This window comes from Bos mutus, chromosome 17 (genome assembly GCF_027580195.1).
Source record: "Bos mutus isolate GX-2022 chromosome 17, NWIPB_WYAK_1.1, whole genome shotgun sequence".
Taxonomy (NCBI): domain Eukaryota; kingdom Metazoa; phylum Chordata; class Mammalia; order Artiodactyla; family Bovidae; genus Bos; species Bos mutus.
In genome coordinates, this window is record NC_091633.1 from 801,859 (window position 1) to 817,818 (window position 15,960).

Consider the following 15,960-nt stretch of genomic DNA (forward strand, 5'->3'; position numbering starts at 1 on the left):
AAGCGGACCCGAGCGGGTCTTCGGATCGGGGCCCGCATCGTGCGCCCCGGAGGAGCGGCGCTAGTCTCCCCTGGCCCAGGGCAAACCCCTCTCTCGGGGGACGCGTGCGTGCCGGCTCTGACGACACCACCCCGATCCCGGCGGCCTGGTCGAGGCCCGCGGCTCCTTCCCGCCGCTTCCGGGACCCGCCCCTCAGCGAGCGCCGAGCGCTTCCGCGTCTCTATGGTACCGACTTCCGCGGCTAGCAAACCTCGCGAGACCTCGGCGGCGCCGCAATGGCGAGACCGTGAGTGCCGCAGACAGGAGTCGGAAGAGCGGGCTGGGGCTGGACTCGGCGAGGTCGGTCGGGGGAGACTCGCCAGGCCGGGGCCGCCAGAGCGGGGTGGCGGCCTGGGCCCCGGCCGCCGCCGAGACCGAGGTCCCGCCTCTGCCCCAGATGCCGCGTCACTGCTCCGCCGCCGGCTGCTGCACACGGGACACGCGCGAGACGCGCAACCGCGGCATCTCTTTCCACAGGTCAGCGCGCCGGCTCGCGGACAGCCCCTTGCGCATGCGCCCGTCCCGCCGCCGCGCACGCGCTTTCGCACCGGGGGCGGGGCTCGGGGGGGCCCGGAGCGGGCGGGGGCGGCCCGCAGCCTCAGCCGTAGGCGGCGTTTGCGCTGCGCGATGGTTCCCAGCGGACCTCTACCTCTCCGGGGGCCTCAGCTCCCTGGTCTGCGCGCGGGAAGGGTTCGCCGGAGGTCCGCGGGCGGTATGAGCCGGGCCGCGCCTTCCCATCGCGCTCACGGGCCTTCGGCTCCTCAGGCTTCCCAAGAAGGACAACCCGAGGCGGGGTTTGTGGCTGGCCAACTGCCAGCGCCTGGACCCCAGCGGGCAGGGCCTGTGGGACCCGGCGTCCGAGTACATCTACTTCTGCTCCAAGCACTTCGAGGACAACTGCTTTGAGCTGGTGGGAATAAGGTGAGCCTCATGACAGCCGGCGGTCGGGAGGGCGTGGACACGGGGTGGGTGGCCGGTGGGGAGGGCCCCGGAGTAGCAGCCCTGGTGCTTCCTACCTCGTAACCTCACCTTCCGCTCCAGACGGACCTGAGCAGCGAGACTGTAGCCCCACTCCTGCCGCACTGGCCACGGCTGGAGCGCGCTCCCTGCAACCCCAGCCCTCCCAGCAAAGGCGCGGAAGAAATCCGTCCTTCTCTCTGCTTCTCTAGTGCTGGTGGGGCCCTTAACTTGGGAAATTCCCAGAACTCATTGTCGGCACGATGCCTCCCACTTCCCACGGAGCCAGGGTGGCAGCCTGCTCTGCGACTTGCAGTGTGGCAGGGCTGTGCTCCGTCTCACCCAGACCACTTTCCCTGCAGTGGCTATCACAGGCTGAAGGAGGGAGCGGTTCCCACCATATTTGAGTCTTTCTCGAAGTTGCGCCGGACCAGGACCAAGGGGCACGGTTACCCGCCCGGCCCCCCAGACGTCAGCCGGCTGCGGCGATGCAGGAAGCGGTACGTGCTGTCCCTCTGCGTATAGCCCCGAGGGCCCAGCCTTCAGGGTGCTGGCCAGCAGCCTTCCTGGGCGGGGCTGGGAGCCTGTGGAGTGGCTTCAGGGATGGGGGTTAGAGGAGCTGTGAAGTGGGTCAGGGCACCCTGCGCCTGGCCCGGCGTGTCAGTCTGTCTGTCTCTTCCCAGCTGCTCTGAGGGCCGAGGGCCCACCACTCCGTTTTCCCCGCCTCCACCTGCCGACCTCACCTGCTTTCCTGTGGAAGAGGCCTCGGCACCTGCTGCTTTGTCTGCCTCCCCAGCCGGGAGGCTGGAGCCTGGCCTCAGCAGCCCCTTCTCCGACCTCCTGGGGCCCCTGGGCGCCCAGGCAGATGAAGCGGGCTGCAGCGCCCAGCCCTCCCCAGAGCGCCAGCCGTCCCCCTTGGAGCCGAGGCCTGTCTCGCCCTCGGCCTACATGCTGCGCCTCCCGCCGCCCGCCGGCGCCTACATCCAGAACGAGCACAGCTACCAGGTGGGCAGCGCCCTGCTCTGGAAGCGGCGGGCCGAGGCCGCCCTCGACGCCCTGGACAAGGCCCAGCGCCAGCTGCAGGCCTGCAAGCGGCGGGAGCAGCGGCTGCGGCTGCGGCTGACCAAGCTGCAGCAGGAGCGGGCGCGGGAGAAGCGGGCCCAGGCCGACGCCCGGCAGACCCTGAAGGAGCATGTGCAGGACTTTGCCATGCAGCTGAGCAGCAGCATGGCCTGAGGGGCCCGTCCAGCAGCACTTGGCCTGTGGATCCACCTGGAGAGGGAGGTGCCCCTAGCTGTGTCCGCCACAATAAAGGGGATCCCAGAAAGCCCTGCTCTCTGGCTCAGCTGAGGGCTGGGGCCCCGCCCCCTGGGTACCATGTCCATCTCCCCTGACTGGCTGTAGCCCCCAGAGGGCTCGGCCCTGCAGTCACGGTGATTCCCAAGCCCCCAGGCCGGCGAGGTCCACCTCTCTCAGGCCATTGCTGAACTTGCTGTCTCCAGGTGAGCACTCCTAGACTAAGGCTGTCCACCCACCCACCACACCCAGGGCTTGTCAGTCAGGCCGGAGGTGTGGCAGGCCCTGTGTTTATCCTGGGGGCACAACCCGAGGCAGGAAACGAGCTTTAAGGCTCAGAAGACAGTTTCCCCCTCAAGTGGCTTCCTGGCAGCCTGAGCACAAGAGCTGTTGTTCCCACAAGGGAGGCAGAGTGGTGCCTCACCCACTGGGATGGCCGCAGGACAGAGGATGGGGCGGCCCGGCCCTTCCCAGGCAGGAGCCTCCAGGCAGCCCAAGAGTCAGGCAGCCAGCAAGGGACCGGGAGAGGCCCGAGGCCGGCCTTCATTCCTCCCCGCAGCCCTCCGTGGGGTGGTGAGTGAACAGAGAGCCACGCGAGGCTGGTGTGTCCTGAGCCCTCGGGCCGCCTGGCCTGGCCTGGCCTTGGGAGGACTGTGCGACGAGCTGTGGGTGCAGGTAGCGTTGCTGTGGCTTTAATGGAGGCAAGCCTATTGACAATAAATAGGGGGACAAGCGGGGACCTGGCACGTCTCTGACTTCCGGGACACCCAGGGCCCCGACGTGCACCTGCGCCGGGGGGCCTGGCTGTCCGGAGATGCTGACCCTTCCGGCTGGGAGCTGAGCTCAGAGCCCTTCCCGCCTCACAATTCATCCGGAGTTGGACTCCACCTGCCCAAGCTCTGGGTGGCAGGACAGGACCCTTACACCGACCTTGATGAGGGTTGGGGGTTGCTGTACGGCCCACATCAAGGCGTCTTGGCAACGTGACCCATGGCTTGGCAGGAGGCACAAGCCATGCTGGGTCCCTGCAAGACGGTAGGGGACCCAAAGCCAGTTCCCTGACAGGCTCCTTGCCCCTCTGGGCCCTGGCCAGGCCCTTCCTCCTGTGGAGTCCTCACCATTGAGGCCTGGCATCCCACCCTGGGAGAGGCTGCAAGCCAGAGACCTGCTTCACTGTCCGTTTCCTGGGGGACGTGTATCCTCAGCAATGAGATGGGGGGTTTGAGACACCCCCGTGTCCACTCAGCTCCCTTCGGGAGGCTCTGGACACTGGACCCCTAAGCTGCAGGCCCAAGTGTGACCGGCACAGTCTGCAGCGGGCAGGGCAGCATCACTTGGGCCCTCATATGTCGGCCCCCAGCTCTGCACACTGCTTGTCTGAGATGTGGGAGGCCAGCGAATCGATGATGTCCAGCAGCAGCTGCTGGCTCAGCGAGCGCAGCGTGGGCAGCTTGGAAACCTGCGGAGGCAACCAGAGGCCAGAGGATAGAACCAGGTTCTCCCTTCTGCCCCGGGCCAGGCAACCGCGGTCTTCTGGGGGGCGGGGAGCGGCCAGCGGGTGGACCTCTCCGTCTGGTTACCCCCAGCGCCCACTGCTGCAGGGGGCCAGCCTCCAGCCCCCTGCACCCCACCCAGGCCTGGCTACCGACGGGAGTGCGCCCTGCAGGCAGGGCGGAGCCCTGACCTTGGTGAACTGGTGCACGATGATGTGCAGGCAGTGCCGCTTCATGTCCAGGGCCTGCGTCTTGTCCGCCGCCTCCAGGATCTGCAACAGCGGGCTCCTGAGGCGCTGCCCCGGCCGCCCGCCCCGCCCCCGCCCGGACGTGGAGGGCCAGGGCCGCACCTGTAGCACGTTCTGCACCGTCACGTTCATCTCCAGGTTCTGCTTGCAGTAGGCCTGCAGCCGGTTGTTGTAGAAGCCGTAGTAGTAGGGCGCCGAGAACAAGTAGCTGGGGGCTGGTTAAGGAGCCCCCGGCCAAGCGAGCCTGCCTCCCCTCCACCCTGAGCCTGGGCTGCCCCGCCTCAGGACAGGAGGGGCCTGCCCACCACCAGGACGCGGGGCTCCCATCCAGGCAGGGCAGACCTGCCCTCTGCCTGGGCTCTGAACCACTTGGGGGTCCAGGGCCCAATTCAGGATCCAAAGAACACCCGAGGCTCCTCTCCCAAGGAAAGTCCCCCACGCACCTGCAGACCCATCCTCGCCCTCCCCTGCACCGACCAGCACGGAGCAGACATGGCTGGGAGCCACGTGTCCTCGAAGCCCCCCATCCCTCCTGGCTGCAGACCCCTCTGAGCTGGACCCACTGCTCCAGAGAGCTCAGGGGAGACGGGGCCACCAGGAATCCTTGGGAAACCGCCCAGCCCCTGGCTGGCGGGGTCCAAGGCTGCCGGGCGTGGCCGGAAGCCTGAGGCTAGGATGCAGGGAGTCCTCGGGCGGCATGTTGACCTCGCCATAGTAGATGTAGCGCAGCATGGACTCGAAGGCCTGCCTGCTGGGCACCATCTCCCCAATGGAGATGTTCACCTGGCCGTCCTCGGGCATGAAGGACCGGAACATGGCCTCGAAGTAGCTGCGGGCGGCAGGCAGCCTCAGCAAGGCAGCCAGCGCCCGACCCGAGCCCACGCGCCACACCCCACCCACCTGGAGCGGGCGGCCAGGATGGCCTTGTGGGCTGGCCGCGGGTGCCCGTCCAGCAGGAGGGTGATGTCGCAGAACTCCGCGCCCGCGCCCTCCAAGTATGCCTTCATGTCCTGGATCAGAGACGTGCCTGGGGGCGTGGAGGGAGCCTGTTAGAGGGCTGCTCCTGACTTAGGGCTTGATACCCGCCCCCTGGGCATCTGGCACGTGGCCTTGCTCCCCCCAACAAGCCCCTCCCCCTGCTTTGGCCCTTGGGGCTCCACCCCCACCTGCAGCCCGGCCTCCTCTCTGACTTGGCCCCCAGAGCCCGCCCCGCCCCTGTGCTGTGTCACCTGGAGCCGGGGCCAGAGGGTGAAGGAGCCTAAGGTCCCTTCCCGGCTCGGTGGGGACAGGAGAGGGAGGCACCGAGCATCTGAGGGCCGCGCCCACCCCTCATCAGGCCCCAGACCTGGGCGCACCTGGAAGAAAAGCTGACCCACTAAAGACAGACCCCCAGGCCTGGCGCCCCCCTCAGGGCAGCAGCTGCCAGCAAGGGCCCATGTGCCCCCGGGGCCCCCGGAGGTGCAGCCCTGGCGCCCAGCCCACTTGGCGGGGCTCCGCCTTGCCCGAGCATGAGTCGCCCACAGTTGGACCCTGTGCCCAAGGTGCCCTCTGCCCTCAGAAGAGGCGGGCTCCCTACCGATGTCCACCGGCTGGTCGGAGGGGGCGCGGGGCGGCGGCTGCTGCTTCCGCCGCACAATCTCCACGATCAGAGGGGAGGAGAGGCGCTCGAATTCCTTCATCATGATCACCTGGTTGAAGTGCGACTCCTTCACCACGAAGTTCAGGCAGTGCTCCTGCACACAGGCGGTGGGCCCGGGTCAGGACCCCCGGGCCGGGTCCGCAGCGGGAGGGGCGGGGGCGGGGGCCGTCGGGGGACCCTGGCGGTACCTTGAGCTGGCCCAGCTGCAGCCGGGCGGCGCTCTCGCACACGACCAGCACGTTCTGCAGGTCCACCGAGGCCTCGATGTACTGGCGACACAGCTGCTCTAGGCGGCAGAGCTGGAAGCCCAGCGCGAGCTTGTACACGTCCATGATGAGCAGCACGTCCTCCACGTGACCTGCGCCCCCAGAGCCCCCGTGAGCCTTGGGCCGCGCGGGGGAATTGGGCCTGGGAGCCAGAGGCCGCCCCGCCTGCCCACCTGGGGCCCACCCACCGGGGCCCGCCCCGCCGCGGCGCGCCGACCTTTCCGCGGGTACTGGATCTTGTCGGTGTAGAGGAACTGCATGAGAACCTCGAACGGCCGCGCCTCCGCTTCGCGGATGGCCACGCGCAGCAGGGCCGGCCGGGCCGCTCCTGCAGCAGCCGCGGGGCCCTCCCTGGGCGCCGGGGCCGCCTCCTCGTCCAGTTTCTGTAGGCAGAGGAAGAGGGCTCAGGGCGCCACGGAAGCGGCAGGCGGGCCGGGGCAGGGGTGCCGCGGGGCGCGCGCGGCCTCACCCGCGCCTGCGCGATCTTCCTGCGGAGCCAGCGGCTGCGCGCCGTGACGATGGCCACGTGGCCCTGCACGCGCTCCTCCTTCTGCGGGGAGAGGCAGGGCTCGGTGGGGGGCGAGGGCCCGGGGCAGGGGCCGCTGGCGGGCACGGGCAGGGTGGGGGCACCCACCTCGCCCAGCACGAACTCCACGTCGCAGAACTGGCGGCTCTCCCACAGCCGCCCGTAGTCTTCGTGCAGCGTGCACTTGGGGTAGCAGGAGAACTGCGAGCAGAGACCCCGCTGCTGGCCGGCGCGGCGCAGCCCGCCGTCCCGGCCCACGAGCGCCCGCCCCCACCCCGGCCTCGGCGTCCGGGCTCTCCGCGGCAGGCCACCCACCTGGAACCTGTACATCTCCCCGCTTCGGATGTTGTTGTCCACTGTGCCCCCGAAGATGTACATGGCGTCCGAGATGACGGCGGCCGCGTGGAAGAGTCTTCCGCTGGGCAGCTGCGTGGAGAGGGGTCAGTCAGCGTAAGGGAGGGGAAGGCCGGGGGGTGTCCCGCGGCGGGGCTGCCTGAGGCCCCGCGCCGGCCAGGCTGTAAACGAGGACGGCACCCGTGGCCTGGAAGGGCAGGGGATCACAGGACAGGAGACCAGACGCCCCCCTCCCCAGAAAAACCACGTGTGGGGGGAGGTGGGGCCTGTGTGCGCAGAAGGGAAGGGTAGGCCTTGTGCCCCGCGAGGCGGCGCCAGGCGCCACGTGCTGCACTCCTGCGGCCCGGCCAGGGGGCGTGGGCTCCGGGCCTCCCCTCACTTGCTGGGTGACCCCCGAGCCTCTGCCTCCTGACCACACCACTGGCTCCAGGGCGTGAGTGGGGGTGGGGAACCACGAGGGTGCCGGGCCTCACCTCTGAGGCAGGCAGGGAGGGCTGCCTGGAGGTGGTGCTGCCGAAGTCCAGGCCGAACACGTCCCGGGACTTCTTGCAGCCGGCCCGCTCCTCGGAGCCAGGAGCGGGCACCTCCTCGGAAGCAGACGCTCGCTCTGGCATCTCGGCCCCGCCTACCTGGGGGTGATAGGTGCGAGCAGAGGCCCTCAGCAAGGGCTGGGCCGGCGGCGGAAGGCCGCTGCTGGCCCCACCCAGCATGCAGATGCTGGGTGCTGGGTGCTGGGGCCACAGCGTGGGTGTAGGAGGGGCCGGAAAACGGGGGGCTCCCCCGGCATGGCGGAGACGGGATCCAGGCCTCGTTCATGCGCACATCCCGGGAACGTGCTCGGCACGGCGCACGCACAGCGCTGCCGCGTGTTACCCGCAGGTGCTCAGTGGAGGGCAGAGGGCTGGGCCGGCGGTGTCTGGGGCCGAGGGCCCTGGGCATCCCAGCCTCACTCCTGCTGGCCGCCTGGAGCTCCCGGCTCTGGCCTCAGCCTCCGGTGGGCCAGCCGCGCTCACCTCGCTATCCGAGCTGGGCTGGATGACCTCCCAGGTCTGGAAGTCCACGTCGTAGCAGTGCAGCTCGTTGGGGAGGGTGTTGTCAGCAGCGCCCCCGAACACATAGAGGTGGCGGTCAAAGGCCACCATGGTGTGTCCGTAGCGCCGCTGCGGGGGCGGTGGGGAGCCCCGGAGCAGGTGCTCGGTGGGGATGCGTGTCCACCTGCGAGGCGGGTTCACCCTGCGTGTGACCACCCATGGAGCGGCGGCTCCGCCTGGGCTCTGAGCCCCCGCCCCAGTCCACCCTGGCGCCAGCCCCGTCTGGCCCCTCGGGACCACCGCGGGGTCCGCCTCAGCCTCAATCCCCCACAGGGCAGGCAGCAGGGGAGGGCTAGGGGCAGCTGTCCTCACGCTGGGACCCAGAGGAGCCCATCCAGGCTGCGCAGGGGCCTGCACCAAGGTGGCCGGCTGCGTGTGCGGCCCACAGGGCAGCCCCTGGCGCGGGTGTGGAGCGCTGACGGGGGCTCCACCCACAGGGCACTCACGTCTGGTCCTTGAACTCGAACTGGAAGAGGTTGTTGGTTATCTTGGCCCCACTCTGGCCCGAGAAGACGAACATCCTGTCCCTGCACACGGCTGCGGGGAAGTTGCAGCAGGAGGGCGGGATCTCGCCGCTCTGGGCCACCTGCGTGGTGCGGAGGCCGCTCAGCCCTGCACCCGGCCCGGGCCACTGAGCTGCGGCTACGCTCACCCCGAGGAGTCACAGTCCACATCTGAACAACAGCTTAAAGCCCCCACGTGAACGGGCCCAGGGTCAACAGTTGGGGTGAAGCCCTCACAACAGGGGCAGCAGGGCAGCGGGCGGACAGACCACCCCAGACCCCAGCAGCGGTCGCCCCCATTGTGCCCAAGGAAGGACGCACTGTCCCCAGCTACGGAAGCTGCAGGCTCGGCGTGGCCGCCTCCCACCCCACGCCCCTCACCTCCTCCCAGCACGTGAGCTCCCGGTCCTGGAGGCCGATGGTCCACATGTCGTTCAACCTGCATCAGGACAGAGGGGGCGGGACCCCGCAGCTGGGCTGGTGGTCAGGGTGGGCCTGGGCCTGGCTAGGACAGAAGGCCCAGGAGGGAATCTGACCGGGGACTACAGAGTGGTCTCGGGGTGGGGGCTTTGGCTGGGGGCTGCCCCAACACTCCTGGGGCCACCATGAAGCCTGTGGCACTCGGGGCTTCTGGAACTGGCTGGGGTCCTTGGTGTTTTTGCAATCAGAACACAGCAATGTCAACGTTCCACAACAGGAAGGCGCCTGCTTCCCCCGCTCTGAGCTCCGAGGACACCAGCTACGGTCCTGAACATGCTTGACCAGCAGCCCAGACGTGGGGGGCCCACCACGCCTTCAGTCATCCCAGGAGTTTCAGGGGAGCTGGCACCTGTCCCTGGTGAGGGTCTGGTGGGGGGCCTCCACTCAGCAGCTTTCCCCAAGCCCCATCCACACACCCACCCTCCTGAGAAACCCAGCTCCCACCCCCTCCCCGGGGCAGGAGGGCCGCTCTGTCCCCCGGTGCGTCTCCGGGCCACGGCCTACCTGGCGTTGCCGTCGTAGCCCGCGAAGATCCACAGCTTGTCGCTATACACCGTGGCACCGTGGGCCGAGCGGGCGACTGGCAGCCTGGGGCGAGTGGAGGGCAGGGCTGGGGGCACCCTGGGCAGAGCTGAGCTGCACAGCCCCACACAGCCCGGGTCCCAGCCCTGTGAGCCCCACCGCCCTGGGGCGGCCATGCCTACACCCGCTGACCCGGGCTGCTGGGAATAAGGGACTGGCAGAGTCTGAGCCCGCGAGGCCAGGGCACTGGACGAGGAGTCACACGTCCAAGGGCACAGAGCCCCCTCCAAGCCCCCGCCTGGTATCGAGGGGGTGCCTGTGAAGCAGGGTCAGAGAAGCGCCATCCGCAGAACACTGGGTCCTCTACCCTCTGGAGGGATCTACGGGAGCTAAGAGCCAGGGACGCATAAACGGGGCCGGCTGGCAGGTGACACGGACTCCCAGCTCGGGCCGCTGTGTGCCCTCTCTCAGGCTGCGGGCTCCTCATCTAGCTTTTAAAGTCTTCGCTGGATTTATCATAACGCTGCTTCCGTTTTGTGCTTCCGTCCTTTGGCCGAGGCAAGTGGGATCGTAGCTCCCTGACCAGGGTTCGAACCCACACCCCCTGCCTTGGAAGGCGGAGTCTTAAGCCCTGGGCCGTCCTGGAAGGCCCCTTCATCTGTAACCCCACAGAGGCCAGTCCAGGCTGGCCACCCCCCAAGACCCAGCATGGCAGCCCGTACAACCCCAAGGTCTCAGCAGTCTCACCGTCCTTCAATTTTCCACTCTGTCCACTGGCCAGTTGCAAACTTGTATTCAAAGAGGTCGTTTTTGTTCTTCAGGTTTGAGTTGGAGTAAATGTCGCCAGTGTAGCCCCCTGTAAAGAGAGCAAGGAGCCCTCAAAGGCCAAGGTGTCAGTTTAATCTGCAAACCCAGGGGGCGGGGGCGGGATCTGCCCTTGGTCAGCGTGTCCCCCAGGACCCCTGCAGCCCATCAGCTCCTGCTCAAGGCTCTGGGGACAGCAGCCGGGCCACAGAGGCAGACGGTGCCCCCCTGGAGATCAGGACGGTCGGGGGAGGGGCCCCCGAGAGGCCCCCGACCCAGCACATGCGCTGGAGGACGGGGCACAGAGAGGCTGGCCCAGCACAGCCCGGGGCCGAGGCTCGATGGGAGGCGCCTCTCACCGAAGACGAACATGCTGCTCCCGTAGACCACGGCAGAGTGGTGGTAGCGGGGGGCCGGAGGGGTCCCAGTGGTGAAGGCCCTGGGTGGGGGAAGGGGCATCAGGTGTCAGCGCGGGCAGCCCCATCACCCCCAAACTGCCCTCTACCTTCTTCCGATAGAAGCCTTAAAAAATGCCAACTAAGGAAAAAACAAGCAAGCACTAGACCTAACATGTAGCCCCTCTGCCAGAGACCGCCGTCCACAGCCGGGGTGTGCACCTCCCCGCCTTCCCCACAATTACGCCTCTGGGAATTTTCTGTAACTTCTCTATGCCCAACTCAGTGAACACGAATCTGAGCAAACTCCAAGAGACAGTGGGCTTCCTTGGTGGCTCAGCGGTAAAGTATCCGCCTGCAATGCGGCCCAGGAGCCAGCTGCAGGAAACCCAGGTTCGATCCTGGGGTCGGGAAGATGCCCTGGAGGAGGAGATGGCAACCCACTCCAGTCTTCTTGCCTGGAGAATCCCATGGACAGAGGAGCCTGGCTGCTACAGTTCACGGGGTCACAGAGAGTCGGACACGACTGAAGTGATGTAGCACAAAACCGCATCAGGAGACAGTTGAGGACAGGGAAGCCTGGCACGCAGCCTATGGGACTGCCAAGAGTCAGACTGGACTGAGCAGAGTGGGATCACGAGTTGGCATCCTGGCCACTCTGGAATCATCCCCTGCTGTGGCCCCAGGCTGCAGGTGTACATGGGACTTATTCACGGAATTATATACCCATTTATATTGCTTTCCTGGGGCTGCTCCTTTTCAGACTTTTAACCGAAGCAATTTTTAACCATGAATTCAAAGTCTTGAGAGTGATTTTCCAGTTCATCCGTAACTCTTGGACACAGGTTACAATCAAGCGTGAGAGAAACATCACACAAACTGAAGTGACCCCAGCGCCACCCGGGGGTCTGGGCAGGGTGCCGCTGCAACTCCCGGGCCCAGACATCCTCCTCTGTCAAAGGTGGGGGTGGTGAGACACCCCTGCCCCCGCGGAAGGCAGGGCCCAGAGCTGCTGCAGAGGCTGGCAGCGGGCACAGCTCAGGAGGAAGCCCAACACTTCCTAGCCCCAGGACCTTTTCCTCCCCTCAGCTGGGAGCTGCCCCCACCGGGGCTGGACTGGAGCAGAAGGGGACAAACATCCAGAGCTCAGAGAGGGCAGGTGTCTTGCCCAAGACCACACAGTAGGCAAAGGACCCAGGACCTGCAGGCTGCCCACTGCCCGTGCAGGGCCTCCTGGAATGGGATGGGCCCAGGGGAAGGGAGGGTGGGGGGCAGCTGCTGGTCGGTCCCTGTAGTGGCGGAGACCATCCTGGAAGGACCCGTCAGCTCACGGCCCCCCAGTCGGCTCCCACAGCAGCCCCTGGCCTGGGAGATGGACCTGGTGGTGGAACAGCTCTCCTGAAGCAGAGTCTAAGGACCCACAACTGGATCAAACAGATCCCTTAAAATCACAGGATTCGGAAAAACCAATCTCAGCCATAGCCCAGAAAAGAAAGTCAGGAAGTAGAAAGAAGAGAGAAGGCGGCCAGGGGTCACTAAGAGAGGGCTGGTGCGGTCATCAACCGCTCGGAGCATCTCTAGCTCTGCCTGCACGGGACCCGCACAGGGGTGCTCCGTGTCTGGCCGGGGCGCCCACCTGCACCAGGAGCAGTCCTTCACGTCGAAACGCAGGAGGTCGTTGAGCATCGTCTTCCTGAAAGACAGCGGGGACCGGGGGATGGACACTGAGCCAGGGCTGGGGCAGCTGATTGAGAGGCTCGGCCAGGGCGACCAGCTGATGCTCAAGGGCCCAGAGACGGGACCCCAAAGGGAGCTCCCCGTGGATGCGGGACCCGGGGCCGCCATGGAGGCGGGGCCAGCCTGCCTGGTTCCAGGCACCTTGCGCCTCCCCAGCCACCCCACTCCCGCTCCCAGGCCGCAGCGGGTCAGGGAGGCCTCTTGCCTTCTCTCTCTTCCTGTTGCCTCTTTATCGCAGAGCCAAGGTAATAACCACATTCAAGATACAATAAAGCACAAAGCAGATCCACAGGCCACCTAACAACACCCCACGTTACCCCCAGCCCTCATCGTAAGAGCAAGAAGGGGTTCCACCCAAGGAGAGCCCAGCGCCCCTGCCCGTGGGCCGGGCCTGTGCCCCCGCTCCCTCTCCAAGAAGCAGCCTGGGCGACCACAGGGCCTGAGGCCACGCCCCAGGGGCGGAGAAGCAGAGCAGACCGGGGCCCCTCCCTCACCCTGCACACCCCTCTGAGCCGGAGGAGCCACCTTTGCCTGTTTACAAAGTTACAACTCGAACGAGACAAATCCTTCTCTTAGTGTCTCGTTGCAGAGAAAATGTTTCTGCTTCCGGCTACACAGCTGTCACTCAAGGCTGTGTCCCGGGCACAGGGCAGGGGACTCATCACCCCCAGCCCTGCGCTGGCCACTAGGCCTTTTCTGGCTCAGGAGGTCTCCTTCAGGCTGCAGTAAACCCCTGGGGATGGATGCCTCTTCCTCAGTTCATTCCCGGAAATGACACACATGTATTGAATCGTCAGCCCTGGGCCAGAGCTCCAGCCTTGGCCGAGGAGACAGATGGCAAACATCTGGGTGCTCTGAGGACCAGTGGAGCCCGTAAGAGGCGCAGAAGTGGAGGGGAGGCCACCAGCTAGTCCAGTTGGTCTGAGGGGTGGTGGGGGAGGCCTCAATCCCAGGAGATTTAGAGGAAGGGGAGGGAGGGTGGGAAGCAGGGAGGCAGTGGGAGGGTCCTCACGTGCCATCAAGACACAGCGAGGCAGAGTGTCCAGTGCCGCACAGGCAAGAGCAGGGGAGCTGTGGGCACAGGTGTGCCGGGTCTCACACACTGCCAGGAAGGCGTGCGCCTTGCCCCAAAGAGAGGGGGCCATGCGGGGTTATGAGCCGAGAAGGAACGTGCTCCAGATGGCTGCACATGGGCAGAGAGGCTGGAAGCCAGGGGTCATGCCTAGGAGACCCTTCTCCCCAGTGTGCAGGCCCCATGGAGGGATCCTGTGGGACCGCGGCCGCAGCCCGTCAGAGGCCAGGCCTGCCTGAGCTACAGGCCGGTCTGTGGCGGAGAGGGGCGGACAGCTCAAGGGCAGGATCGGTCTGCGCCCACAGCTCCCCTGCCCCACAGGGACACCTGTGTCCTGGGCCCTGACAGCCCGGGGCTCACTGACCCTCAGGAGCACCTTTCAAAAGCAAGGCGGAGGCTCACCGCCTTCGACAGAGGAGATCCGGGGGCAGTGGAGGGTTGAAGCCACCTTCTCAAAGCCACCAAGCTGACCTCAACCGAGCCCCGTGTGTCCAGGAACCCAACTTCAGCCTCACACTCAGCTGGCTCCCAGCCCTCCAGAGCCCCGAGGGGCCATCCCTGGCCTCTCCTGTGTACATCTGGGGTGGACGCGGCAGGGAAGCCCAGCAGACTCCAGGCAGCACAGTTCTGCCACACTGATCCCTCTGCTCCAGACTCTTCCTCGTTGGCCTGGCTCACTTCTCTCCAGGGAGGCTGAGCAAACTTCACACCCCTCTCCTGGTGCACAATAAGCCTTCCGGCCTGCTGTGCTGCGCTTGGTGGGGCCCCGCCCTTGCTAAGACAGCTCGGTGCCTCCGGGGAGATGCAGCTCCTGGAGGAACCAGGCCAGCAGCAGGACGCGGCCGAAAAGACCAAGGGCCACCTTGGCAGCTGCAGCTGCTTCACGGAAGGAACCAGCCACCACTGAACCAGGAACTGTCGTGGGGTGGAGATGGGCCACCGGGAAAGGCTGTTTGCCAGGCACGTGCAGCGAAACGTAGGGAAACCCTTGAGCAAGTGAGAGATGCGGGAAGGCAGGAAATCTGCATCCTCCCAACCCTGTCAGCCGCCCGCGTGAGGCACGGGGAAGGAGGAGCGCCTGGCCGAGGCACCGGCCAGGGCAGACGTGTCTCCTTCAAGGCTGAGTCCACTCATGCGGAAAGACAGAGCCGGTTCCCTGACCTGAGTGTGTGCTCCCCACAGCTGAGGGAGCCTCACGGATTCGGCAGCCCGGGCCCAGGGCTTAGCTAACACCTGGAAGAGTGTCAGTGGAGCCGCAGAGACCAAGTCCCCACCACCCCACTCCTCCCTTGAAACCCAGACTCACCCGTTGTCTCCACCAAACACATAGATGGCATCTTTATAGGCTACCACTGTGTGCTTGCTGCGCCTGGAGACAGAGGGGGCAGGCGGCCGTCAGGCCAGGACCCTCCTGGGGGGCACCCGCCAGCCAGACTCGGCACGGGGGGCTGCCACCTAAGTCGGATAACAACCCTCCTCCCCAAGATCGGTGGAGACTCCCAAGCTCCAGCAGCACCCCCAAAGGGCTCCGAGCGTGGAGACCCCTGACTCTCCCACCCCACTGCGGAGCCCCGGGGCTCCAGCTCCACGCCCACAAACACAACGTGACCGTAGTCCGCAGCCCCGGGCACTGTGCTCGGGGATCCCCCCGGAAGCCCCTTCCCCTAACCCTGATCACCAACCCCCCAGCCCCCCAAATACTACCGCGTCGGGCCCCGGGACAGCGCAACCCGGCCTCGCCCCTGTGCCGCGCCAGAGACCCGCTCGGACACCCCCGTCCCCGGGACCCCCCGCCCCGCCGTACCGGGCCCCCACGAACTCGTCGCAGGGCGGGAGGCGTCGCCAACGATGCACGGTCTCAAAGGGCCCGAAATTGAGCGTCAGGTACTCGACGCTGTCCGAGCAGCTGTGGTCAAAGTCCACGCTCGGGGCCACCTTGGACCGCGCGCCGCCGGCCAGCGCCCCGGCCCCGATCGGGCCGCCCGAGCCGCCCGGCCCCGCCATGCCGAGTCCTCGGCCGATGGGACCCCGGGGCTGCGGGACGCGCGGCCGCCGCCCCGAGCCGCCCCCGCGGAACTACATTTCCCGGCGAGCACTGCGCCGGCCTCCGGCGAGCACTTCCGAGTTCCGCCGCGCACCTCCGGGTTCAGCCGTGCACTTCCGGCCGGCGCCGTCCTCACTCTTGGGCGAGTCTCGGATGGACTCTACCTGCTGGCCTGCGGGGCGAGCTCATGGTGGTCTCCCCAGAAATGTTTTCCGCGGCGCGCCGTACCCACTCAGCCCCCGCTCCAGAGTGCGTGGACCCGGCAGCTGCCCCGCCCGGCCCGCATGTCCCCGGCGCGGCTCCCGGCATGCCCTGTGCGCGTGGCTCCGTCGCGATTGTCCGCCGCGCCCGGAATCCCGAACGGAAGGGTTCCGGGCTCGCAGCGGCCCCCGTGGTCCCCGCGGCAGTCCCATTCCTGCTGGGTCCCCGGCCCGGCCCTCTTCATCTCCGCTCCCCTTGGCCTTCCTTCTCGTTGCGAGGCAGCGTGGCGCGGA

The 15,960-nt window shown here is 67.0% G+C and overlaps 2 protein-coding genes across 4 annotated transcripts; one reads left to right on the top strand and one right to left on the bottom strand.

Moving 5' to 3' along the window:
• The first annotated feature begins 261 nt into the window (after positions 1-261).
• On the top strand, positions 262-3,029 carry THAP7 (THAP domain containing 7). The gene is made up of 4 exons (XM_070385719.1): positions 262-516; positions 805-960; positions 1,359-1,496; positions 1,680-3,029. The coding sequence occupies exons 1-4, from the start codon at positions 437-439 to the stop codon at positions 2,230-2,232; spliced, it is 927 nt and encodes a 308-aa protein (XP_070241820.1). The 5' UTR covers positions 262-436; the 3' UTR covers positions 2,233-3,029.
• On the bottom strand, positions 2,963-15,719 carry LZTR1 (leucine zipper like post translational regulator 1). 3 transcript variants are annotated; one of them, XM_070385717.1, is made up of 21 exons: positions 15,561-15,719; positions 14,729-14,791; positions 12,250-12,306; positions 10,578-10,657; positions 10,162-10,270; positions 9,397-9,480; positions 8,794-8,851; positions 8,356-8,495; positions 7,832-8,033; positions 7,292-7,447; positions 6,780-6,890; positions 6,573-6,665; positions 6,408-6,488; positions 6,156-6,321; positions 5,861-6,030; positions 5,610-5,766; positions 4,934-5,060; positions 4,713-4,862; positions 4,136-4,241; positions 3,977-4,057; positions 2,963-3,751 (listed from the first exon to the last, which is right to left on the bottom strand). In XM_070385717.1, the coding sequence occupies exons 3-21, from the start codon at positions 12,297-12,299 to the stop codon at positions 3,635-3,637; spliced, it is 2,238 nt and encodes a 745-aa protein (XP_070241818.1). In that variant the 5' UTR covers positions 12,300-12,306; positions 14,729-14,791; positions 15,561-15,719; the 3' UTR covers positions 2,963-3,634. The 3 variants fall into 3 exon arrangements, with proteins under 3 accessions (XP_070241818.1, XP_070241816.1, XP_070241817.1); XM_070385715.1 differs by lacking the exon at positions 15,561-15,719 and adding an exon at positions 15,227-15,507; XM_070385716.1 differs by lacking the exons at positions 6,408-6,488; positions 6,573-6,665; positions 15,561-15,719 and adding an exon at positions 15,227-15,507.
• Between the last annotated feature and the right edge of the window lie 241 nt (positions 15,720-15,960).